The sequence below is a fragment of the Equus caballus genome, chromosome 21, assembly GCF_041296265.1.
Source record: "Equus caballus isolate H_3958 breed thoroughbred chromosome 21, TB-T2T, whole genome shotgun sequence".
NCBI classification, from domain to species: domain Eukaryota; kingdom Metazoa; phylum Chordata; class Mammalia; order Perissodactyla; family Equidae; genus Equus; species Equus caballus.
The window spans coordinates 12,957,181-12,982,105 of record NC_091704.1 but is presented as its reverse complement, the minus strand read 5'-3'; the positions used below and the strand labels follow the sequence as shown (position 1 = coordinate 12,982,105).

The window sequence follows — 24,925 nt, the reverse complement described above, 5'->3', positions numbered from 1 at the left end:
TGGCCCTGGACTAGCCCTGGGACCTGCCACAACTCTTTCTCCTTGGAGGGACAGCACAGCCTTCCCCACCTTCCTCTGGCAAGTCTCTTTCCTGGGTGGCTGTGCCGCATCAGGGAGGGCCTGGGCTGCCGGGGACCCGGATTGATCCTCAGCTTCCGGCTGTGCTGAGATGGCCTCCCTGGCAGAGCCCAGCCTGCCATGTGTCTGAGTGACACTTGCAGCCACCAGGAAGGAGAGGATGAGTCAGAAGTGCCAAGCGATTCACCCAGCCCTTGTGTTTCAGGCTGTTTCCAAGGGACGAGATTGCAAAGGCTGGGTGGTCAGGCTTTCCCTCCTAGTTCTGGAGCTGGTGCTCTGGTTGAGCTCAGAGCAGTGTCTGTTTAGCACCCAGATGGGAAGCATGTCAACATTTCCCTCGGTAAGGCTGTGTCCACGCACATCCACAGATCATCAGGTTGCTCTCATTCCCTGCAGTACCCCTGACTCACACCCTTCTTAGGCCTCCTCTTTCACACCCCCCACAGGAAAGGCACACATCCCCATGACAGAACCACAGCACAAGACTGTGGAAAGAACACAGCCAGCCGAGGGGCTACACGCTTGCTGGGCTTAGGCACAGCAATGACTTTAGGAAAAGTCACTAAAAATACTCCAGATTGTGTAAATTTGGGACTGTCCGACACCACGGGCCTGAGAAGCACATAGGCCCAGAAGTCACCCTCGGCAGTAGGGAGACTGTGGGGTCATTCCTGGTCAGGATGATCATCTATCCTCCTGGGAAAGCAGAGCTCACCTGGGATCCATCAGGCCCAGTCTGGGAGGAGTGGCCATGATGGACCTGGCAGAAAGGCTGGGGGCATCTAGGGAATTTCTGCCCTAAGATACAATTGTATGCAGGAGTGCAGAGACACTGAAAATCCTAGCTCACAGGGAGCACTGGGTTTATGGAGGGAGACCTGGCTGAGGCCCTAAAAGCTGCATCCCACAGCTTTCCCCTTAGATAGACAACAAGCAGGAAATGGTATTCAGGGTTAGGGACCAGAAGCCCAGGAAGATCCAGCCTAGGTCAACGGTGAACAGGGAGCCCCTCAGTGGGCCCGAGAAGGCAGAGTCCTGCCTGCCCATGGTCCATCTGCACAGGACCTTCCTCTGGCCTTGTCCTCTTCACAGGCACATTTTGAGCTTTTGACAGTATTTTCCCCAGTTTGAGCTGAAGACATTCCAGAGACTGAATCAGAAAACAAGATCCTAATCTGTGTTCCAGAGAAACCAGGAAAATGTTCCCTCTTCTGGCAGAGTGTAGAAAGGCAGCCACTGTCCTGGGCAGGACATGTGCTAGGGACAGGCATGTGCTAGTTTGAAAGACACGCCCAGCTCAGTGGTTGTCGTTCTGCCTGAGAAAATGCCTCCAACCTCTTAGTCCCAAGAGGTAGGAGGGGCTGTCTCTGCTCCTGGACAGGGTGAGCCCCACTGCAATGATCCTGTCCTTGGAGGAAGGGGGACTTGGGCATGTCCTTCAGTAGCCAGGGAGGGGACTGGCACTTCTTCCTTCTCCACATAAACTGAGCTGATGACTCTGTGAGGTTTCTAAATTCGAGAAGGAATGTGAGTTTCTGGATCTGGTTTCCATGAGCACAGGGAGTGAAAGACGCACACCTCCACTCCCAGGATTAGAAAGAAGCAACAATTTAATGTTATACTCAAATGCAGCATTTACCATTGACAACAAAACATGGACCCTCCAAATAGGGAGATAGGTGCTGGGGAAAAGGGGGGAGGGAGAAGAGGGGTTGGTGCCTTCCATCGTGGCCTCCAGGGGACCCCAGGAAACGGATCACAAAGTTCTCATCAGAATCTGAGGAGATGACCCTGTGCACCCTGAGTGTCCCCACTGTGTCCCCATTGTAGCTCAGCTGGTCTCAGGAGGGTCATGGACCACCACCACTGGGCCCTTGGTTGGGGGTCTGGTGTCTGGAGAAAGAGAGGCATTTCCTGAGGGGCCTGCCCTGGACCCACAGCACACACCCCCTCCCTGCCCCCACTGTGCTCTGTGCTCCAGCCCTGTGCTGAGTCGTCAGACAGCCAACAGGACCCCATCTGTCCCTGACACAGGGGCTGATATTTAACATCACCCATTTCACAGAGGAGGAAACCAGTCAGAGAAACATGAGTGCAATTGCCCAGGACAGGACTGCTCAGCAGTGGAGTTGGGACCCAGGGCCAGCTGTCTGCCTCCCCAGGCCCATGCTCAGCCTGAATGTTTCCTGAGCCTGTGGATTCAGCCACTGCCAGTGCAGACACACACTCTTCCCTGAGCTGTTCTTCTTGTCTTTGAAGAAGAGTCAAATCTTTCTGGCCCAGTGGTATCTGGGCTCCAGCTGGCAGGACAGGCTGTAGCTACAAGACAGAGTAGAGCTGGAAGCTCTCAGGAGCCACACATCACATGTGCATCCTGGAACCTGCCAGCAGCTGGAGTCCAAGGGTCCCAGGGTTCGCCATGCAACCAGATCTGGGGCTGACCAGGGAGCCAGGGCCATGGGCTCTGGAGCTGGTCAGCAGAGAGAGTCTGCCCTGCCCTCTCCCAACTCCTGACCTCCCTCACCTCTCCTCCTCACTCAGGGGCTCCATGGCCTGGAACCAGGCCCCAAAGTGCTTGTCAGGCTGCACTGTGTACAGATTTGCAGCCTCCTGGAGCAGCTCGATCTCCTCCATCAGTTTGAATTGCTAGGACAAAGCAAGCACAGGATGCACACAGGACCTGAGTCGGGGACCCTGCAGGGCTCTTGGAGGGGGTGACTAGGGGGACAAAGAGCCAGTCTGGGGCCTTTGCCCACTTGGGAACCCTGCCTCCCTGCAATTCAAGTCAGGACTTGCCTGCTCTCACACTTGGCCCGAAATAGCTCCTCATCCAGGAAGGTGTCTTTGATGCCAGCCCTACCCCTACCCACCAATGCCATAGGATCCCCAGCTCTGTATATCAAACTCTACAAATAAATGTCTGACCCTGCGGATTGGGCCAGAGGGGGTCCTGCCCACGGGGGGGTGTCTCTGATTTACACACCCCCAGCCTCCCCACTGTGAGGCTGCAGCCACTTACCTCATTCCATTTCTGACAGTTCAGCACATCCCCTGGAAAGCAGACAGCCACAGTCCATCAGAAACAGCCCCCTTACACCAGCACTAGCCCCTGTCCACACCTCTTCCAATGTTGCACTGCTGCCAGTGGGCAGGCACTTCCAGAGACAGGACTTGGACCTGGGCCAGTCTCTGGGCTCCAGAGCAGGGGCACAGAACAACTGAGGCATGAGACCTTGTAACCCAACCCTCTCTGATGAGACATGGGGTGACTGAGGCCTCAGGCAGGAAGGGACAGCTTAGCCACTGATGTGTTTCCTGACTGGGAGGGGCCCAACTTCTCTTCCCTAATTGGCAGAGCCAGAGGGAGAGGCTGAGTCCAGCTCAGACACCACCTTCTGCGGCCACTCAGTCAGGCAGCTCTGAGCCTCAGCAGCCCAGGGAACCTGGACGGTGGCTTCTGCAGAGCCTGCATCACTCACTGGGGAGATGGGCCTGACGCCCCGACTCCCACACAAGGTTGGAGGCTCTGCTGAGAGGACCTTTGCCAAATGCAGAGAGCTCAGGGCTCAGGGAAGGACTCTCTACTCCCAACCCTCAGGAGACTGAGCCCCCGGACCCACGTCCAGGCTCACTCATCTCCACATAATCCTGCATCATAGCGTCCAGCAGCTCCAGGGAACTGAAGAATGTCACCAGGGAGGGGACAACACCCTGTGCAGCCATCGGGGTGGGCATGGTGATGAGCTCCAGCTCTCAGGTGCCCCCATGAACCCTCCTCCGAAACCCCACACCCCAGCCCCCTGCCCACCCCACACTCCCACACAAAGCAGCCTAGGATCCTCGGGACACCCCAACACACACAATTCCCTCCTCCCCTCCCCTCCAGGAGCACCAAACTCCACCAGTCTAGTCCCAGGGCTGGCTGTTGGCCCATCCCAGGGGGTGTGGTCCCTGCCCCTCCCCACCCCAAATCTGTCCTGTTGCCAGTGCTTCCAGGCCTCCTCCTGCTCACTGCTATTGCAGGAAGATCATGCTCCGTGGCCACAGCAGATGCACTGGAGGAGGAAGACCCCTCTCCTGAGGGAGGTCTCCAGCTGGAGGGGGAGCCCCCTCTCCTCTGACTCCTGGGACCCTCCCCCACAGGCACCCTCACCTACTGCCCCTGCCTCTCCTGGACTCCCTGGCGGGCCCTCTCTGCAGTCACTAACATGGAGGTCGCCTCCTGTTGGGGCAGAGGACATGGTCAGTGTGCCCATACTCCCCTCCACATGTCCCCCAAGGTCCCTGACCTCAGACCTTGGCCATCAGCTCCAGTGCCCTGCTGCCTCTGCTGCTCCCTCCTCCAGGGTGCTCTGATTCTAGACCAGTTCCGGCTCCAGGACTCACTCCTGTGTGACCTTGGGCCTGCCCAGGCCTCCCTGGACATCTTTCCTCATCTGAAAAGTGTGAGGAGAATGTCACCTGCTTCCAGGAGTCTCCTGAGGACTCAGGGTCATCTGTGTGTCATCTCTGCTCTCCCCTCACCTCTTAAGGAGGAGCCAGCACAAATCTCCTCACATTCCTGTCCTCCCTTGGACAGTATCTCCCCGCTGGGAGGCCCACACCACTGATCATTTCCCTCCACTTCCCAGAGGAGGAGACCCAGGCCCCCAGAGGGGCAGTGACTGGCTCAAGGACCCACTGAGGAGAGGCTGCCCCCATCCCAGCCAGAGGCCCTGTCCCCGCTGCCTTCACCCCACCCCCGACTCCAAATCTGATGAAGACCCCGACCTCTGGACTCCCAGGGTTTGTCCAGACCCCAGCTGAACAGACAGGGAGGGAGAGGCCAGGGTGTCTTGAGGGGCCTGGCCAAGTGGCTCTGGCTTGCCCCACCCTCACAGGGCTCTCTGACCCCCAGCCTGGGTGGAGCCTTGCCATAGCCTCACCTCCTAGGATCCCCTCAGGATGTTCCCCTCCCCTCTCCTTCTGGCCTCCTTCCAGATCTCCAGCCTCCAGGTTACCTGCAGGAGCAGCTCCCTGCTCACATGCTTCTCTGCACCACTTCTTCCAGGTTTGAGAACTCTCCTTGTGGGGTTGGGAAAGAAAGAAAGAAAGCAAGAAAAACTGTGGGATGGTTGAAGGGTAATCCCTTTTATTTGAGAACCCAGCATATCCAAACTGCCTGGGGCCTGGATGAGGAATTCACTGGGGATCTCTGAGCTCTAAGGTCCCCATGGGACTGCGGAGGGGCCTCTCCTCTTGTCCCCTGAGGCCTGCATTCCCATATGTCCCAAACAGATCTCTTTGGAACAATGTTGGTTTCAGCTGCATAGAGACTTCTGTTTCTGCAAATGAAACACTTGAAAATCTCTACCTGGGCTCAAGCCAGGATGTGGTCTTGAAGGAAATGAATCTTTGGGGCAGAACTGATGGCCTAAGGGCCCTGAGAGACTCAGAGACCCAGCACCCAGGTCAGTCCCTGTGCCCGGTGTTCACTGGCTCCCAGGTGGTCTCAGCTGAGTTTGGGGGACATGCCAGCCCAAAGCAGGCTTCCTGGTCCACCTCGCCCTCATGGTGCCTGGCTGGACAGCAGCCTAGCCACCTGGAAACTTGTCCCCAGGTCTCTTGGAGATGGGTAATGGCAGGGCTCTGCAGGGCAGAAAGGATGGTGTGGAGGGAAGAGAAGTTTCCCAGGTCTCGGCACTCCTGGGAAAGGGAAGAGATAGAGCCATGAGGGGGAGCTGGAGCTCTGCTACCTCTGGCTTCTGTCCCCTCACGGACTTCTCCTGTCCTGGAGGAGACAGATGCCCAGGGAAGCCAGGGCAGGCACATGTGGCACCCGATGAGTAACACTGCCAGGCACAAGGATTTGCAGCTCAACACAAGGAAGGAAGTGAGCTTGTCCACACTGGGACCTCAAGTCAAAGTCAGTGTGGCCCTTGGAGGAGAGCCAAGGGACAGTCCAGGGACTCAGACCCCAGGCTTCAATCCTGAGAGCTGAGAAACAAGAGGCAATTCCCACACCTCCAGACATGGCCTGCCATGACTTACCTCAGCCACCCAGACCCAGAGCTCCACCACCCTGGCCCTGTCCTGCGCTGTCATGCTCAGGTCCCCAAGGCAAGTGACGAGGATGCAATTGGCCATGGTGTTGTCATGCATCACAGTGTCACGGACGGTGGGTGCGAGGTACTCGAGTTCCCTGTTGTCGCACTCAGACCAGATGGAACCGAGGCAGTGGGCGGGCACCAACGTTTTAAACAGCTCCTGAAGAAGATTCAGAGTATCACCCAGCCCTGCTGCACCCCAGCTTGGCGTCCACAGTCCCCCTAGGCCCAGGCAGGGTGAGATCAGAGCTGGATCTCAGGAAGCAGAACATGTGGCCTGAGGCTTATGGGAGTCCCTGGGTTTGGCTGTGTCCACTGAATGCACCCAGTCCAGGATGACCCCAGACACAGTACTGTGGGGAAGGGAGGGGACGTTTGCTCCCAGCCTTGTCTCACTTCCTCTAAGCTCCAGAACGCAGCCCACACATGACCACCAGAAGGGCCATCATCCACCCATCTCAGCCCCCTCGGGTCCCACTCCCCATTCCCATGCACATTCCCCCGAGGCAGGGACAACCAGCAGCTTTGTTAGACTGTCTCTACAGGAGTCAATACACATCACCTGCCTAAGTGCTGAGGTTGTCCAGGCCACCTGCGCAGATGGGGGATCCACCCAAGGACCTGGCAGCACCTCACTGAGTTCCCATCCCCCACCAAAGGGCGAAACTCTTCCCACCTTCCACTCTCTCCCACCTCATTCATTGGCACAGCCACCCTGTGCAGCAGGTGCTCTGAGTGCCCATCTCTACTGTTCCCTGTTCGCTAGGGGACAGCGAAGGCTTGGGGGGAAAGAAAGCTGCCGAGGTCACATTGTTGGTAAGGGAGGGAGCAGTGATTTGGACCCAGATCATCAGAATCGTGAGCAGGGAATGGCAGGTATGGGGTGGCTCAAGGCACCAGGAAGGCAGGGACCACCCTCCCTGTGAGCCCCACTGCTCACTGCAGCCATCCTTGTCAGCTGCTCTGCCACAAGCTGAGGAAGGTGGTCCAAGAGGTTCGGCTTCTCTTCCCACAGCTGGTCCTTGGTGGTCATGGCCCAGGGGCAGGTGGGCTCTGGGGCTGGATCTGGTAGGCTTGTGACTGGTGCAGATGGAACTGGAAGTCTCAGTAGAGCGCAGCGTCCAGTGGGCTCCAGTGCAGGAGCTGGTGCTGGGGCTGCCTTTAATGGTGGCCCTTGCTCTCGTCCTGGAGCAGCCAATTCAGGGGATGCTGGCTCCAGCTCTACCACGGGTGGTGAGACTGGAGATGCAGCTGGCTCTAGCCCGGGGACCGGCACTGGCTCTGGCTCTGGAAGTGACAGGAGCTTTGGAGCTGGCTCTGGAGCAGGATAAAGAGTAAGTTTCACCCACACACTTGAAAGCTCCTGTGCCTTTCCCAAAACAGGAAAGACTCTACTGCCTTTAAGAGAACTCCAGCCCATGAACCTCAGCACAGACAGTTTTCCCAGAAAGCAGCCCCCTCACCTTTCTGTTCTGCCTCAATGACCTTGAGATGCTCCAGGTGGTCTGGCAGAAGGCAAGCATGGCCCTCCAGGTCTGAGCCACCAAATATGATGTAAACAGTGGCCAGCTTCACCGTCAAACAGGGAAACTGCAGGGTCTCCCTGCAATCTTGCCCTTGGTCCAGCCAGCTTCCCCACATCAAATAGATAGCACTGGGGGAAGGCAGATGGGCCATAGGGTCAGAGGCCTGACCTTTCCTTCCACATTGCTGTCCTAAGGCACTCTCATTTGGACTGGGACGCTTGTGCCTGCTCCATCCCTTCCAGGGGAAAGCCCCATCCCAGCCTTGAACCCTGCCTGGCTGTTCTGGCAGTGGCAGGCCTTCTCCTGCAGCAGGCTTAACACAGAGTCTGTGGCAGTCTCTTGTTCCCACTGATACTCTTCTCCCAAAGGGCCCAACGTCCACCCCAGCTCTCCATGCATGTGGGTTAATGGAATGAAGACTCAGGCAGATTTGTGAGCAGCTTGCTCACGCACCTCCTGCTCTGGACCTGATGGTGGTGGTCACAAGGGGTGGATTTGGAGAAAGGGTGGCCAAAGGAGCTGGGACTCTGGTGGTGATGGGTCTCTAGGGGACAACTCAGCCCAGACTCCCTTCTGGTTCTCAGGAGGCCTGAGACCCATACAAAGCTCTCTTATACTCCTGTCCTCTTTGAGAAGAAGCTACCAGAACTTAACCCTCCCAGGGGAATCAAAATATAATTGAGACACAGTGTTCTTCCAGGCCTGGCAGAGCCATGGCCCCCATGTTCTTCCCCTACCCTCTCTGCTAGAGACAGGAAACCCTCCTTCTGGACCCATAGACCACTCACTTATTTAGGTGGGTCTGTGGTCCATCCCACTCACAATGGGGGAAGATGCCTCCAGATGCCCAAGAGCATATGAGGACGTCACACAGGATGTATGGTGGAAGGGACCTATTAATGATGTCAAGAGTGACTCTCTCTGACTAGAATTGAGGCCCAGACAGGGTGTCTGCTTCATTCACTGAGTTACGCTTAGTGTCTCCAGAAGTTTAATATGGAGTATGTGTTTAATGCACATTGTTGAGTGAACTCCAACTGTAACCATCCCAGGTATCTGAGTGGTCCTGGGGCCCCTTTGCTGCCTCAGAAATCCCTCATTGGCTATGTGAAGGGCAAGGACCAGGACCAGCTGGATGGAATCTCAAACTCCTTGACAGTGTGCTCTCCAGGTACTTTTCCAAACTCAGAAAGGCCACACGTCAGTGATGAAAGAGGAAGAGTAAGTTTTATGAGAGACAGAGAAGTTAATCACCATGAGCAACCACAGCCTGTCCCACAGCCCTCTCTGTAAAGCCAGGCACCAGGAACAACTTGCCATGGCTGATTTCATTCATTCCTGGGAGAACCGTATGATGTTCATTGTCTCCCACCCCACTTTTCACAAGACCAAACTGAGGCTCAGAGAGATGTGCTGACATTCCCAAAACTTACAGCTGGCAATGGGCAGAGTCACCACAGTGCTGAGGATGAGGCAGGCACTCACTTAGTAAACAGCTGGTCCAGGACCTGGTGGAATGTGCTGAAGGCCGAGTAGTTGCACACAAAGTTGGTGATGTTGCAGGTGATTCTACCCAGGAAGGGTGGGACCATGGACTCTGACAGCTTCTCTATCACAGCTACCTGGAGAGAATGCATCCTGCAGGCCTCGTTTGGATAAAAAGTGGACTCATCTTCAGGCTGACTGGGACCAGAAGGGACATACTGTCAGTGGCACCATCTCAGGGTCCTGGATTAAGAGACCCTTCTGTGCCCAGTCACCTCAGACCAGCCCTGGTCATTGTTGGTGGCCTGTTGCATCTGCTCTCTGTCCAGGGAGATGGAGAAACTGAAGCCATCTGCCATCTCTTTGGCCATCTCCTGTGTGCAGCTCTGCAAAGACATTGCCCCAGGGACAGGACAGAAGGTCTCGGGGGCCTGCCTAGACTTGGCTATAGGGAAATTCCCACCACAAATCAGGTACAGAGTGCCTCCCGTCACAAATCCATTGTGAAAGGAAACTTCATTCCCTATTTCCTGAGTCTAGTTTCCCCAAGAACACCAGGAGCCATTCCCTATTCCTGTAATGCAGCATCAGCCCCTACTCCCACTGCCAGAAAATTAGCACCCAGTTTCAAACACCACCAGATCCTGAAGTCAGTTCCTGCTGAGGCCTCCCATCCATTCTGTAATTCCACGGTAACTCCTGAGCTCACCTTTCCCCTGAGACCCAGCTCCCAGCCTGCCCTTGGCTTCTTAGAGGATTTCCTTAGTGGGATTTCTTAGGATTTTCTTAGTGGGATTTCCCAGAAGCACTCCCAGCCTGGGCAAGAAAGGTTCTGAAATGTTCTCTATGTATTTTCCAGGACATGGGATATTGGTAGAAGTCATTTTGGTGTATATATGCAACAGTTTTGATGTAAATAATATCTTTTTCAGACAGAGATCAAAGAGTGGGGCTACTGGGTGTAACAAGGAAATGGATACACTGATCCAATGTTTTCATGGTGTGAAGACTTAGAGAGGAAATATCATGGTTAAGAGCAGAGAATATGAAGCCAACATCTTATGTTCCGATTCCAGCTCAATCACTTCGTAGATATTGGTAGTTGGCAGGATACTTATCTCGTCGGGGCCTCAGTTTCTTTATCTGTTGTTGGCAAGAATGATAAGTGTACCTAATTTGTAAGGACGTGGAGAGAATTAAAGGACTTGATGTTTGAAAAATGCTTGGAACACGTAGCACATTACAAGCACTGTACCTATATATTATAAATGAAAATTAATTCTTCTGACAGTGTAAGATCCAGAGGGGAGAATAGTGCCTGGGTGGACGTAGAAAGCAGTCCATGATATAGGATGAATCAATGAATGAACAGCACTGTTGAAGGCATTACCAATGACACATACATCTTCCTACGGACATTCCCAAGCATAGTCACACCCAAGCATCACTCCTCTGTCCTGCATCGTCTTCTTTGATTCTTTTTTTTTTTTTTTTGAGGAAGATTAGCCCTCAGCTAACTACTGCCAGCCCTCCTCTTTTTGCTGAGGAAGACTGGCCCTGAGCTAACATCTGTGCCCATCTTCTTCTCCTTTATATGTGGGACCCCTACCACAGCATGGCGTGCCAAGCGGTGCCATGTCCGCACCCGAAATCTGAACCAGTGAACACCGGGACACTGAGAAGTGGAACGTGTGAACTTAACCGCTGCTCCATCGGGCTGGCCCCTTCTTTGATTCTATCCAGGAGTCATGGAGGCTTCTTGAACCCTAGTACCCACACCCACTAAAGGTTCTCTTCTCTCTGTCAGCAAACCCAAGTGCTTGTCCTAATGGCTGCAGCTCACAGGGTCTGCAGTCTGATCCTGATTTTAGATTTACAGTGGTGCCAAAATATCCTGGGTTTTTTTCCTCCTCACCAAAGACCCACAGTACCTAGGTGTATACTCTAGTTTTGAGCACCTCTGGTCGTGCTGTGTGGGACACCGCCTCAGCATGGCCTGACGAGCAGTGCCATGTCCATGCCTGGGATCTGAAGCAGTGAAACCCCGGGCCGCCGAAGTGGAGCACATGAACTTAACCACTCTGCCACAGGGCCAGCCCCCAAAATATCCTGTTTTGTCATAAAATCATAATACCATCAGCAGCTATGGCATGGGAAATAATCAGATCTTCTCAGGTTGAAGTTTTACAAGGCAGCTATGATGAGCAGTAAGAATATTTGGATGGTTCCAAGGGAATTACTGAGGTCACCGACCATGGATTCCAGGAATGGTAGGATAGGAGAAGAGAAATTAAGCTGAGGGCATGGTGATGTGGCATCACTTCCGATCTTGAGGAATGGGTATCTATGGTATGAGAGTGTGGGTAAAATCTAGTCATCAGAGATTTTTGGCGGGTTAATATGTTTCTGAATTATTCATTATTGAACATGATCCTTTGGGTTGATGGAAACACCTGGGACAGGGGAGTCAGCCCCTCAGAGTTGGACGGATGATAATGCCACTACTGATTCAAGCTCTAAAGGAGCTACCAACATCAAGTCGCCAATGAGAGACACTATTTGCAAAACATATCCCTAGTAAAGCACATATATTTATAATATAGCAAGAGCTCTTACAACCCAACAGAAAGACGCCAAACGACACTACCCTGCTTACCAGGAGACCGCAGAGCAGGCGTGTGATGAGCACCAGGAGCCCTGCCAAGTAGATGAGGATGATGGCCCAGAAGGGGAAGTCTAGGGAGATAAGCGCTGGGCTGACCCAGCTCCTGTCATTTCCCCAAGGCTTCTGCTGTCCCCACACTGTCTCACGGTCCTTGACATGCGTTGGCCAGCTTTCATCATCATCCAAGACCCAGTGTGCACGGTTCTCTTTGAGGCACAGCATCAAGATATTCCCTCCCCACCCTGGACTAGGGCTTCCTTGACGCTTACCAGAGTTATCAGTCAAGGCATTGTTTCTGTTGGGAGAGTACCCTGGAAATCAATAAAATGGAATACATGTGAACGTGCTTTACTTTTTTAAATAAAAGTTTGCAAAAACACAGGAAAGTAGAACAGTATTGGAAACATCGATTGACTAGATTTAACAATGTAAACTTTATCCAATTAAAACAGTATTCCATCCAATGTGTAAATTACCCACACTTGCCACCTTTTCTTTCTCCCATATTTTCCTTTAAAAATGTTTTTTATTTAATTATTTTATTGAGGTCATATTAGCTTATAACATCGTGTAATTTCAGGTGTACATTGTTATATATCAGTTTCTGTATAGATACCATAATACCACTAATAGTCTAGTTTTTTTCCATCACCATAGATATGTACTCCTTTGCCCCTTTTTGCCTCTTCCAAGTCCTTCCCCTCTGGTAACCACCAATCTGTTTTCCTTTTCTATGTGTTTATATTCCACATATTGGTGAAATCATAACGTGTATGTCTTTCTCTGGCTTATTTCACTTAGCATAATACACTCAAGCTCCATCCATGTTGTCACAAAAGCACAATTTTGTCTCTTTTTATGGCTGAGTTGTACACCATAGTGTGGGCATCTATCTATCTATCTATCTATCTATCTATGTATCTACAACATCGTCTTTATCCATTCATCTGTTGATGGGCATTTGGGTTGCTTCCACATGTTGGCAATTGTGAATAATTAATAAATCTCTGAATTGTTATTTTATGTTCCTTGGATAAATATTCAGTAGTGGGATAGCTCTATGTGGTATTTCTATTTTTAACTTTTGGGGAAATCGCCTACTGTTTTCCATAGTGGCTGCATCAGTTTCCATTCCCAGCAGCAGTGTCTGAGGGTTCTCTTTTCTCCCCATCCTCTCCAACATTTGCTATTTTTGTCTTGTTAATTGTGGCCATTCTGACAGGTGTAAGATGATATCTCGTAGTTTTGATTTGCAATTCCCTAATAATTCGTGACACTGAACATCTTTTCATGTGCCTATTGGCCATCTATATATCTTCTTTGGAAAAATGTGTGTTCATATCCTCTGCCAGCCTTTGTTTTTATCATTTTCTTTTATTTTGGTCACATTGGTTTATAACATTATGTAAATTTCAGGTTCACCACTTTAGGTGTTTCCATTTCTGTGTAGATTCATCATGTTCAGCACCCAAAGACTAATTACAATCCATTACCACACACATGTGCCTAATCACTCCTTTCCTCCTCCTGCCTCCCCCCTTCGCCTCTGGTAACTACCAATCCAATCTCTGCCTCTATGTGTTTGTTTGTCATTGGTTTTACATTCCACTTATGAGTAAAATCATACTGTATTTGACTTTCTCCCTCTGAAATATTTCACTTAGTGTAATACCCTTAAGTTCCAACCATGATGTCACAAATGGCAGGGTTTCACCATTTCTTGTGGCCAACTAGTATTCCATTGCGTATATATATATATACATATATATACATATATATATATATATATATATACTATATCTTCTTTATCCATTCGTCTCTTGATGTCATCTCAGTTGCTTCCAAGTCTTGGCTATTGTGAATAGCGCTGTGATGAACATGGAGATGTATGTACCTTTCTGCATTTGTCTTTTCATGCTTTTTGGATAAATACCGAGAAATGGAATAGCTGAATCATATGGTAGATCTGTTCATAATTTTTTGAGGAATCTCCATACTGTTTTCCATAGTGACTGCACTAGTTTGCACTCCCACCAGCAGTGTATGATGGTTCCCTTCTCTCCACATCTTCTCCAACACTTATCGTTTCCTGTCTTCTTAATTATAGCCATTGGGATGGGAGTGAGGTGATATCTCTTTGTAGTTTTGATTTACATTTCCCTGATGGTTGATGATGTTGAACACCTTTTCATGTGCAGGTTGGACATATTTATATTTTCTTTGGAGAATTGCCTGTTCAGATCTTTTGCCCATTTTTTAAATTAGGTTGTTAGTTTTTTGTTGTTGAGATATATGAGTTCTGTGTATATTTTGGATATTAACCCCTTATCAGATATATGATTTGCAAATATCTTCTTCCAATTGTTAGAATGTCTTTTCGTCTTGTTGATGGTTTCCTTTGCTGTGCAGAAGATTTTTAGTTTCATATAGTCCCGTTTGTTTATTTTTTCTATTGTTTCCCTTGCCCTGTCAGACATGGTACTTCAAAATATGCTGCTAAGACTGATGTCAAAGAGTGGACTGCCTATGTTTTCTTCTAGAAGTTTAATGGTTCTGGGACTTACCTTCAAGTCTTTACTTGACTTTGAGTTAATTTTTCTATGTGGTGTAAGATAATGACCTACATTCATTCATTTGCATGTGGCTGTCCAATTTTCCAAACACCACTTATTGAAGAGACTTTCCTTTCTCCATTGTATGTTCTTGGCACCCTTCTTGAAAATTAGCTGTCCACAGATGTGTGGATTTATTTCTTGGCTCTCGATCCTCTTCCATTGAACTGTATATCTGTTTTTGTGCCAGTACCATGCCATTTAGCTTACTATAGCTTTGTAGTATATTTTGACATCACGGAGTCTGATACGTCCGTTTTTGTTCTCTTTTTTTCAGGATTCTTGTGGCTATTCGGGGTCTTTTGTTGTTCCATATAAGCATTAGGATTCTCCATTCTATTTATCTGAAAAATGTTGTTGGAACTTTGATAGAGATTTCAGTGAATCTGTAGATTGCTTGAGGAAGTATGAACATTTTAACTATGTTAATTCTTCCAATCCCAGAGCACGGAATATCTTTCCACTTCTTGTGTCATCTTCAATTTCTTTCAACAATGTTTTATATTTTTCATCATACTGACCTTCCTCCTCTTTTATTAAGTTTAATCCTAGATATTTTATTCTTTGTGATGCAACTGTAAATGAGATTGCATTCTTAATTTCTCTTTTGGCTACTTCGTTGTTAGTGTATACAAAGTCAACTAATTTTTGGATGTTGATTTTGCATCCTGCAACTTGGCCATATTCATTTATTATTTCTAAAAGTTTTTGGGTGGATTCCTTAGGGTTTTCTACATATGAAATCATGTCATCTTCAAATAGTGACAGTTTCACTTCTTCCTTTCCAATTCGGATCCTTTTTATTCCTTTATCTTGCTTGATTACTCAGGTTAAGACTACCAATACTATGGTAATAAGAGTGGTGAACGTGGGTATTCTTGTCTGGTTCCTGTTCTTAGAGGGACAGCATGCAATTTTTCTCCATCGAGAATTATATTAGCTGTGAGTTTGTCATATATGGCCTTTATTATTTTGAGGTACTTTCTTTTTCTACCCATTTTTCTTCAGAGTTTTTATCAGAAATGGATGCTATATCATGCCAAATGCTGTTTCTGCATATATTGAGATGATCGTGTGCTTTTTATTCTTCACTTTATTAATGTGGTGTATCACGTTGATTGATTTGCAGATGTTGAACTATCCCTGCATCCCTGGAGTGAATCCCACTTGGCCATGGTGTATGATCTTTTTAATGTATTGTTGTATTTCATTTGCTAGTATTTTGTTGCAGAGTTTTGCATCGATGTTCATCAGTGATACCGGCCTATAATTTTCCTTTTCTGTGATATCCTTGTCTGGTTTTGGTATCAGGGTTCTATTGGTTTTGTAGAATGAGTTAGGTAGCTTCTCCACCTCTTCAAGGTTTTGTAAAATTTCGAGAAGGATAGGTATTAAGTCTTTGAATGTTTGGTAGAATTCACCAGGGAAGCCGTCTGGTCTTGGGCTTTTATTTTTTGGGAAGTTTTTCATTACTGTTTCGTTCTACATACTGGTGATTGCTCTATTAAAATTCTCTAGTTCTTCTTGATTCAGTTTGAAGGTGGTATGTTTCTAAGGATTTATCCAGTTCTTCTATATTATCCAATTTGTTGGCATATAGCTTTTCATGGTATTCTCTTGTAATATTTTGCATGTGTGAGGTGTCCATTGCAATTTCTCCTTTTTCATTTCTGATGTTATTTGAGCCTGCTCTCTTTTTCCTTTGTGAGTCTAAGTAAAGGTTTGCCAATTTTGTTTATCCTTTCAAAGAATCAGCTCTTGGATCCATTGATTTTTTTCTGTTGTATTTTAGTCTCTATTTCATTTACTTTTGCTCTGATTTTTATTTCCCTCCTTCTACTGATATTGGGCTTTATTTGTTTTTCTTGTTTGTTGACATAGACCTGAATTGCTATAAACTTCCTTCTTAGAATTGCTTTTGCTGTATCCCATAGATTTTGGCATGTCATATTTTCATTTTTATTTGTTTCCAGGCAATTTTTTATTTCTCCTTTGATTTCTTCATTGACCCGATTGTCGTACAGTTGCATTTTGTTTAATCTCCACATATTTGTGGCTTTTCTGATTTTCTTCCTGTAGTTGATTTTTAGTTTCATACCTTTGTGGTCAGAGAAGATGCCTGGTATTGTTTCAATCTTATTAAATTTAATAAGACTTCTTTTGTGGCCTAATATGTGAGCAATCCTGGAGAATGTTCCATGTGCATTTGAAAAGAATCTGTATTCTATGGTTTCTGGATGGAATTTTCTCTATATATCTACTAAGTCCATCTGATCTAAAGTGTCATTTAAGGCTGATATTTCCTTTTTGATTTTCCATTTGCATGATCTATCCATTGGTGTAAGTGGAGTGTTAAAGTCCCTTACTATTATTGTGTTAGTCTCTATTTCTCCTCTTATGTCTGTTAATAATTGCTTTATATATAAGGGTGCTCCTATGTGAGGTGCAAAGATATTTACAAGTGCTATATCCTCTTGTTGGATTGTTCCCTTTATCATTATGTAGTGCCCTTTTTGTCTCTTGTTACAGTTTTTGTTTTAAAGTGTATTTTGTCTGATATAAGTATTGCCACCCTAGCTTTCTTTTCTTTGTCATTTGCATGGAGTATTTTTTCCCATCCCTTAACTTTCAGGTTGTGAGTGTCTTTAGGTCTGAAGTGTGTCTCTTGTATACAACATATGCATGAGTCTTGTTTTTTTTTAATCCAATCTTCCACCCTATGCCTTTTGATGGGAGCATTTAGTCCATTGACGTTTAAAGTAGCTATTGGTAAATATGTATTTACTCCTATTTTGTTATTTTTTCTGGGTGTTTTAATAGTTCTTCTCTATTCCTTCCTTCTTCTCTTGCTCTATTCTCTTGTGTTTGGGGACTTTCTTTAATATCATGTTTGGGTTCCTTTCTCTGAATTATTTATATATTTATTACAGGTTTCTGGTTTGTGAATACTATGAGGTTCGTATGTAATAATCTACATATATAGCAATCTACATTGAGTTGCTGATCTCTCTAGTTTGACTTCTTGTTAAAAACTTGACTCTTTTACACCCCTCCTCCCACATTTTGTGCTTTTGATATCAAATCTAACCTCTAATTTTGTGTGTGAGTATCCATTATCCTATTATCATTGAAATAGGTAATTTTAGTTCTTTTGTATTTTGACTTCCATATTATCTTCATGTGTGGTTGATCTGCTACATTTACTGTATTTTTACCTTTAACAGTGATTTTATTGTCTTTTTATTTTATTGTAATTTCTTATCCCTTCTTTTTATCTTCTCTTTCCCACTTAAATAAGTTCCTTTAGCATTTCCTGTAAAACTGGCTTCTTGGGGATAAACTCCTTTAATTTTTGCTCGTCTGGGGAACTCTTTCTCTCTCCTTCCATTCTGAGTGAAAACCTTGCTGTGTAGAGTATTTTTGGCTGTAGGTTTTTTCCTTTCAGCACTTGAAATATATCCTGCCACTCTCTTCTAACCTGCAAGGTTTCAGCTGAGAAGTCAGCTGACAGCCTTATGGGCTTTCCTTTGTATGTCACTTGTTGCCTTTCTCTTGTGGCTTTTAGGATTCTCTCTTTATCTTTAATTTTTGATGTTTCAATTATAATGTGTCTTGGTGTGGGCCTCTTTGGGATTATCTTGTTTGGTGATCTCTGTGCTTGCTGTGCTTGGATGTCTCTTTCCTTAGGTTAGGAAAGTTTTCAGCTATCATTTCTTTGAATAGATTCTCTCACCCCTTTGTCTTTCTCTTCTCCTTCTGGGACACCTATAATATGAATGATAATGGGCTTAATGATGTCCCAGAATTAACTTAGATTGTTGGTTATTTTTAGTTCCTTTTTCTTTTATCTGTTCAGCTTGGGTGATTTCCCCTACTCTTTTGTCCAGCTGGCTGATCCATTCTTCTGTATCATCTACTCTGCTATTGAGTTCCTCTAGTGAATTTTTCATTTCCACTACTGTATTCTTCCTTTCATTTTTGTTTTATATTTTCCAATTCTTGGTTGACGTTCTCACTGGGTTCATCAAATCTTATCCCAACATCAGTGAGCATCGTTATGACTTTTTCTTTGAAGTCTTTGTCACGTAGATTGCTTATTTCCACTTCATTTAGTTCTTTTTCTGGGGTTTTTCCTGTTCCCTTGCTTGGAATGTATTCCTTTGCCTCCTCATTTTGCCACTTTCTCTGTCCTTATATCTATGTATTAGGTGGGTCAGCTACGTCTCCTGATCATGGAGAAGTGGCTTTATGTAGGACATGCCTTTTGAGGCTCAGCAGTGTGCTTCCCTCTCATCACTAGTTCCAAATGTTCAAGGAGTGACTCCTGTGTTGGCCACATGTGTCCTTCCCTTGTTGCAAGGTTGCTTTTACTGCAGGTTCCCAAGGAGTCCATGCTGTCCCCCTGGTTGGCTGGTTGTAATTCTCAGCTCTGTGTGCTGCTGTTCTGGACACTTCAGTCACTTTGTTGCATTTGGGGACAGGCAGCACCACTGGCTGTAATATCTAAGAGCACATTCCTGTTGCAGTTTTTCTGTTAAGTGAAAAGGACTCCAGTGTGACTGGTTGCTAGGCTCAAGGGGTTACAATTGCTGTAGGATTCCAGCCTGCAAGACTGTTGTCAGCTCTCTCAGGTTTGCAGCTGAGTGGGGCTGGCCCCAGGAACCAGAGCACCCAATTGTTTCAGGCTTGGGAAGGAGGGGCTGATCCCATATGTGACTTTTTGCAAAGCACAGGTCTTCTGTTGCTGATAAGCCCCATGGCCCACAGGTCCACACACACTGTCAGTACAGTCCTGGCCTGTGAACACATCCCTGCTCCCTGGAGCAGACCCAGTCACCACACTGCAGAGGCTCCACACATGCTGTGCCCAATGCCCAACCCACTCCAATGATCCTCACACGTCCTGCCCTGCAGAGGCAGAGCCACTTTCCTGCCTGCAGCAGATCCTGGCACACAGCCTATGCAAGTCAAAGGTTGCTTGAGGGCTTGCTGTTGGTTGGGGCCAGTCCCTAGGGTGGGCTGCCTGCCCTGTCTGAGTTGGATTAAATACTTGCTGTAATGGGTGGGGCAGACTCCAAGGCTAACAGGCCAGAGGAAGAACTCCAATGGCATCAGCCAACATCTGTGTCTGCACTCCTGTACTAGGTCATGATAACAGATCCCACCAATTTCTCAGTCCTTGGAGAGCTCTCACATCTCAGAGAGATGCACCCAGAGCTTATCAAGTGAGTCTTTCTTCATCAAAGGACTTTGCACCTTTCTTTCTGTTGATTTTAGGTTGCTTTCTGAAACCTGTGAATGTGTGTGTGGGCCCTTTAAGAGGGCTTTTTCAGCTTATGCCCAATAGCTTTCCTAGGGGTGTTCCCAATTCCATTTACTAGCCAGCAAAGCCAGATATTCTGAGACTCACTTCAGTTATACGGAGTCTGATGGGTGCTTATAACAGTAATGCTTCCCAGTTCAGATCCCCCACTCCTCCAGGGAAGGCTGTGTAACTTAGGGTTTTTCTCACCCAGATGTGAAGCTCCATGGTTCATGAAGGTGACATTTTTATATCCAGAAGGAGTTCCTCCCTCTTCCACCTTGGTCAGAACTGTCCCCTGTTTTGGGGATCCTTTTTATCCAGTTTCCACTTCTCTCTCAGGCGTAATTGTTCAAAAAATGGTTGTAGCTTGGTTGTTTTCATGGTAGGAGGTGAGTTCAGAGTCTTCCTATGCTGCTATCTTGACACCAACTCCTCACTAAAATATTAAAGACAAGTAGACATCCTGATGTTTCACCCCATTTCAGTTTGCATGTCTGAAAAATTTGGACACTTTGCTACATAGTCCAAGGCCATTATCACACTACAGGAGTGTAACAAATTAAATTAAATTTATACCTCTGGGCACAGAGGACTGAAATTCTGCCAAGCCATCTTATGATGGGGGGGGAGCAGAGCACACGTCATTAGTTGGCAAGCCCATGGGACCTGTGTAAATTTGTAAGTTCCCATTCAAATGATTTCTTCTCTGCATAGAAACACATTCATTGCCTTCTCCTTTACCAAGTTGTTTTATATTCATATGCCAGGATTCACCTACAATGGAATTTCCTTTAGGAAACCTTCTCTATTACAGCTCCCAAGTATGGACTGGTTCACATCATATCATTTATAATTTCAGTCACCTATTCTTGTTATTGCCAGCTACACCATCAACTCCACAGGTTAGGGACACAGAGCACTCACTGGGCACTGGGGAGGGTTACAAATCTCACTGCATGTGCAACCTCTCTCCAGGCAACTTCTTAGTGATGCATTGTCCAATATGGAGTATCAAGTGCCTTTTTAAATAAAAATTAATTTTAATTAAACAAAATTAAAAGTCAGTTACCTTAGTAACATTAAAAACAGTATTGATATAAACCAGTCACAATGCCACCCTTCAATTACTCGGTATCCACATGTGGCTTTGTACTGGATAGCACAGATATAGAACATTTCCATCATTACAGAAAGTTCTAGTGCATCCTTCTGATCTATAGCAGGACTTGGCAGAATACAGCCTATGAGCCATCAAGCCCTTACCTATTTTCATACAGCCCATGGATAAGAAAACAGGCCCATCTTGTCACATCTGCCAAGGCTCGTTCACACACAGCTGAAGGTCCTCAATGATCATCTGACCAAGTGTATTCAATGCAGAGATAATGTAGCAGGTGTCCTGACAGGGGAAGTGACTATCCTGAGGCCACAGAGCCATCTGAGAGAAGGCAAGCGCCTGCTATATCCCACTGGGAGTCCTTTTCTCTCCCTCAATGGTGGGCAAAGCCTGGGGGACTATGTCATCTTCTGCCTGTCTGAGAAAGTCAAATGCTGTCCCATCCCCAGGCATCCAGATTCCCAGCAAGGACCCCAGGTGTGGAAGTTGGAAACCACACTCCACCCCAATGTGGAGGGAGTCTTACCATCCATGAGGACACTGTTCTTGTCCAGGGAAAGGCTCAGCAGCTGGGTACCATTCTGGGCAAGATACAAGAATTCCTCACAGATCACAACTCTATCCATTCTGTGTCCCAATGGTGAGACGTTACACAGGGAGGCCGCCCTATTGTGGTTACTGCAGGGGACAGAGCTGGAAGGGCACAAGGGGTGAACAAGATTGTCTGGAGTTCTACCCTGATTGTAGATGCCCTGCTTCTAGGGCCTGTTTAAGAGAACTTTCAGCAAGGATGTTAACATTTGTGTCCGCACTATCCAATAGAATCATTATTAGCCCCATGTGGTTTTTGAGCACTTAAAATGTGGCTAATGTGTGTGAGCGAAGAACTAAATTTCTCATGTCATGTAATTTAATGTAATTAATTTATAAATAGCCACAGGGAGAACATTTCTGAAATGTTGGAGTAAGGACTTCTGAAAATCCATGCAAACAATGAGGACACTGGTGAAAATGGTAAAAATCAACTTTTTCAGAAGTCTAGAAGTTAACCAAATGCTTGCAACAATCTGAGGAGTGTCTAGTTAAGAAAGACAGTGGAATCTTGGTAAAGGGAATAATCTCAGTGGCATTAAAATTTGTGCTGTTCCCATCCTACTCTGATCATAGCCTTAGTAACTTGGAAAACCATCAGTCTCAGAACCATGGTAGATGTAAAAACCAGCAGCCTAGAAGGCATAATGAGTTTGGAGTTCACAAAGACCCATCCCCATTGAATTTCACCATCTGACCTACCTGTCAGCTCCTTGTAAATGTCCAATTTTAGGGGCTTCTCTTGAGTTGACTCAGAGCTTGCTCAGTGAGGAGAACCTCCCCTAGCATGCTTACCAGAACAATCAGTGGTAATTATTTGCTATTGTAGCTACCTGAGCGAGCTATACTAGTTGAGGCAAGTGAGAGGTGAGCAAAAAACTGAAAAGAAAAATTAGGAGAATGACATGTGTATGAGGGCTCTGAAAAGCTCCAATGTATTGGTGAGGATCTAGAAGGCCACAAGTGTGCAGGGCTCTGTGCATGCCCAGGAAAGACTAGAGAAAGTCTCAGTCTCTCACCTCTAGCTGAAAGTGTGGCTTCCTATCTGGAAAATTGATTCATGTAACTGGCCATATTAATAGAATAAAGGAAAAATGCCACTTGACCATGATACAGACATACAAAAGAGAATTTCACAAAATGCAACATCCTTAATAATTAAAAAAGAAAAACAAATAACACTCAACACATTAGGAACAGAAAGGAACTTTATCAATCTAATAAGTAAAATCCTTGAAAACCGACAGGTAATATCACAGTCGGTGGTGAAAGACTGATAATTTCCCCCTAAGACCAGGGATGAAACAATGTTCTTGGCCCTCGTTTCATGTGTTATTCACCTTGAACTAGAGGTTCTAATGAGGGCACTTAGGCAAGACAAATTTTAAAAAGGCATCTAAATTCGAAAGGAATATGTAAAATTATTTCCTTTTGCAGATGACTTGATAATTTATAGAGAAAACCCTAAGAAATGCAAACACATAGTATATGAATCAGATCTAAAATAACAAGAGAGAGTCTCCCTTTGGAGGTTTGAGGAAGGTGTCCCCCAACCAGAACTTGGGCTGATTGTTAAAGAGGAAATAAAATAGAACAGTATAAGTAATGATCATTGTAATTCTAAGCTCTGCATGAACACTTACCACTGACAAAAAGGCTGTCACTGATCAGGTGGTAGAGGTCCCTTGGGGTGACATGGTGGGTCAGCTGTTTCAGCTCCCAGGAATGCTGCTCTTGGTCACACGTGGCCTCTGTCATGAGCCATGGAGTGAGCGTGGTAGGTGCAGACAGAATCTACACCAGTGGCTGCCCCAACCTCCTGAGGCCCAGGGAGAGGGGGACTGTACAGAGATGTCCTGAAACCTCTGATAATGGGGGCCAGAGTGAAGAAGGAGCAAATTGGCAGTCAGTGTGAAGATTGAAAATTGGGGTGGTCACCAAAAGTGGTCATGACTGGCAAATTCTATGAAAAGAAAATTACCTGAGGTAAATCAGTCCAAAATCCATGTACAAGGGGACCAGGCTACTCTTCTTGAACAAGGATCAAAGCTGTGGAGAAAGGAGGAGGAGGAGGAGGAGCAGGAGAGACAGTACTTGGGGAGTGGCTGGCTGGGGCTCATCTTACCAGGAGCTGCAGGCACCAGGGTCTCATCAGGTGCTGCAGGACTCTCCCAGTGGAGTTGAACGTGCCTGAGCCCTTGCTCATGTCTGTTGAATACTGGAGGTTGGAGATGCTGAAGTTGAGGGTGAGGGTCTTCAGGTCGTGCCTCAGCTGCAGTAAGTGGGGGGGAGATATGGCCATCACTGAGAGCTGGCCTGCGGCCAGATCAGAGGCCCACATTCATTATAATCATTTATCCTCTCTCCCAGTGGTACCACCACCCACTGATGTGGTCATCCATGTTGAAGCCAGCATTTCTGCTCAGATCCTTCTCCCTCACTTCCTAGTAACACCAATTCCACTTGCAGAATGGTCCTCATTACATTTCTTCTCTCCATCCATGTCCCAGCCCTGTCTTGTCTTTTCTCACCAGAAACAACACCTTAACAGACTCATTGGATGCTCTGTCTAAAGGATGTTCTCTGCCTTGAACATTAGAAAAAATTTTTGAAATGAAAATCTCACTAGGAGCACTCCTGCTCTAGTAACACCCATGCTCTCTAAGGTCTTCAGAATTAAGTTCACGTTTCTTGACCTGGAACTCAAGGCCCTTCCAAATCTGGCTCCTGCTGACTCTTCAGCCTCATTGATTCATTCACTCTGAGTTTGGCTTTGTGCTTCAGGCAAACCAAATTCCTATCAATTCTTCCATACACTATGCTGTTTTTGGATACTGGGCCTTTCCTCATGGAATTCCCTCTGCCAGGAACACTTGCCATACCTTATTTTCCTCGGTAACTCTTACTCATTATTAAAGATCCAAATTAGGCAAAACTTTCTGCAGAAAGTCCATCCCCTTCAAATGTTGCCAGGTGCCTCTCCTCAAAGCATCCCCCCTTATGTTATATTTGTTTCTTAATTTGACAAGACTAGGGGCTCAAGACTGGCATCAGATTGAATTATTGGTATAATCTTTGTGATCAGTAGGACGGCCCTAAAACCAGAATTCCATACCTTGGCTTCCCAGCTCCCAAGTAATAATTGACTGGTGGATGTGTGGGGCTAGAGGGCTTCTCTTAGGAAGGAAGAGGGGCCCCATATACTTGTGGTGGCTTGTGGTGGGTCTGGTCATGAGGAAGTAGGCAGGAACATGGTGCCAGGCTCAGAAGCTGTGGAAACAACTGTCATCAAGGGTGGGGGGCCAGGGCTCCACACAGAGTGAAGAAGCCCCCCAGGCTCCTCTGTGTTCCACTAGTGGCTGTTCCAGGACAATCATTCACAGGTGAGCCATAAACATGAGTGACAGAAGGAGTGATTGTCTGAGTAGAGGGAAGAGCAAGACTGTGAATGAGATGAACC

At 47.1% G+C, this 24,925-nt stretch overlaps 1 protein-coding gene across 6 annotated transcripts; it reads right to left on the bottom strand.

Moving 5' to 3' along the window:
- Nucleotides 1-1,670: 1,670 nt before the first annotated feature.
- LOC106781318 (ral guanine nucleotide dissociation stimulator-like) lies at nucleotides 1,671-23,731 on the bottom strand. Of its 6 annotated transcripts, XM_070246019.1 has the most exons (13): nucleotides 23,591-23,731; nucleotides 23,447-23,514; nucleotides 23,109-23,216; nucleotides 19,965-20,193; nucleotides 11,832-12,151; nucleotides 9,176-9,373; nucleotides 7,628-7,818; nucleotides 7,105-7,481; nucleotides 6,109-6,324; nucleotides 5,079-5,142; nucleotides 3,098-3,129; nucleotides 2,603-2,724; nucleotides 1,671-2,397 (listed from the first exon to the last, which is right to left on the bottom strand). In XM_070246019.1, the coding sequence occupies exons 6-13, from the start codon at nucleotides 9,325-9,327 to the stop codon at nucleotides 2,343-2,345; spliced, it is 1,209 nt and encodes a 402-aa protein (XP_070102120.1). In that variant the 5' UTR covers nucleotides 9,328-9,373; nucleotides 11,832-12,151; nucleotides 19,965-20,193; nucleotides 23,109-23,216; nucleotides 23,447-23,514; nucleotides 23,591-23,731; the 3' UTR covers nucleotides 1,671-2,342. The 6 variants fall into 6 exon arrangements, with proteins under 6 accessions (XP_070102120.1, XP_070102119.1, XP_070102122.1 ...); XM_070246018.1 differs by lacking the exon at nucleotides 2,603-2,724; XM_070246021.1 differs by lacking the exon at nucleotides 2,603-2,724 and having other exon boundaries at nucleotides 1,671-1,971.
- Between the last annotated feature and the right edge of the window lie 1,194 nt (nucleotides 23,732-24,925).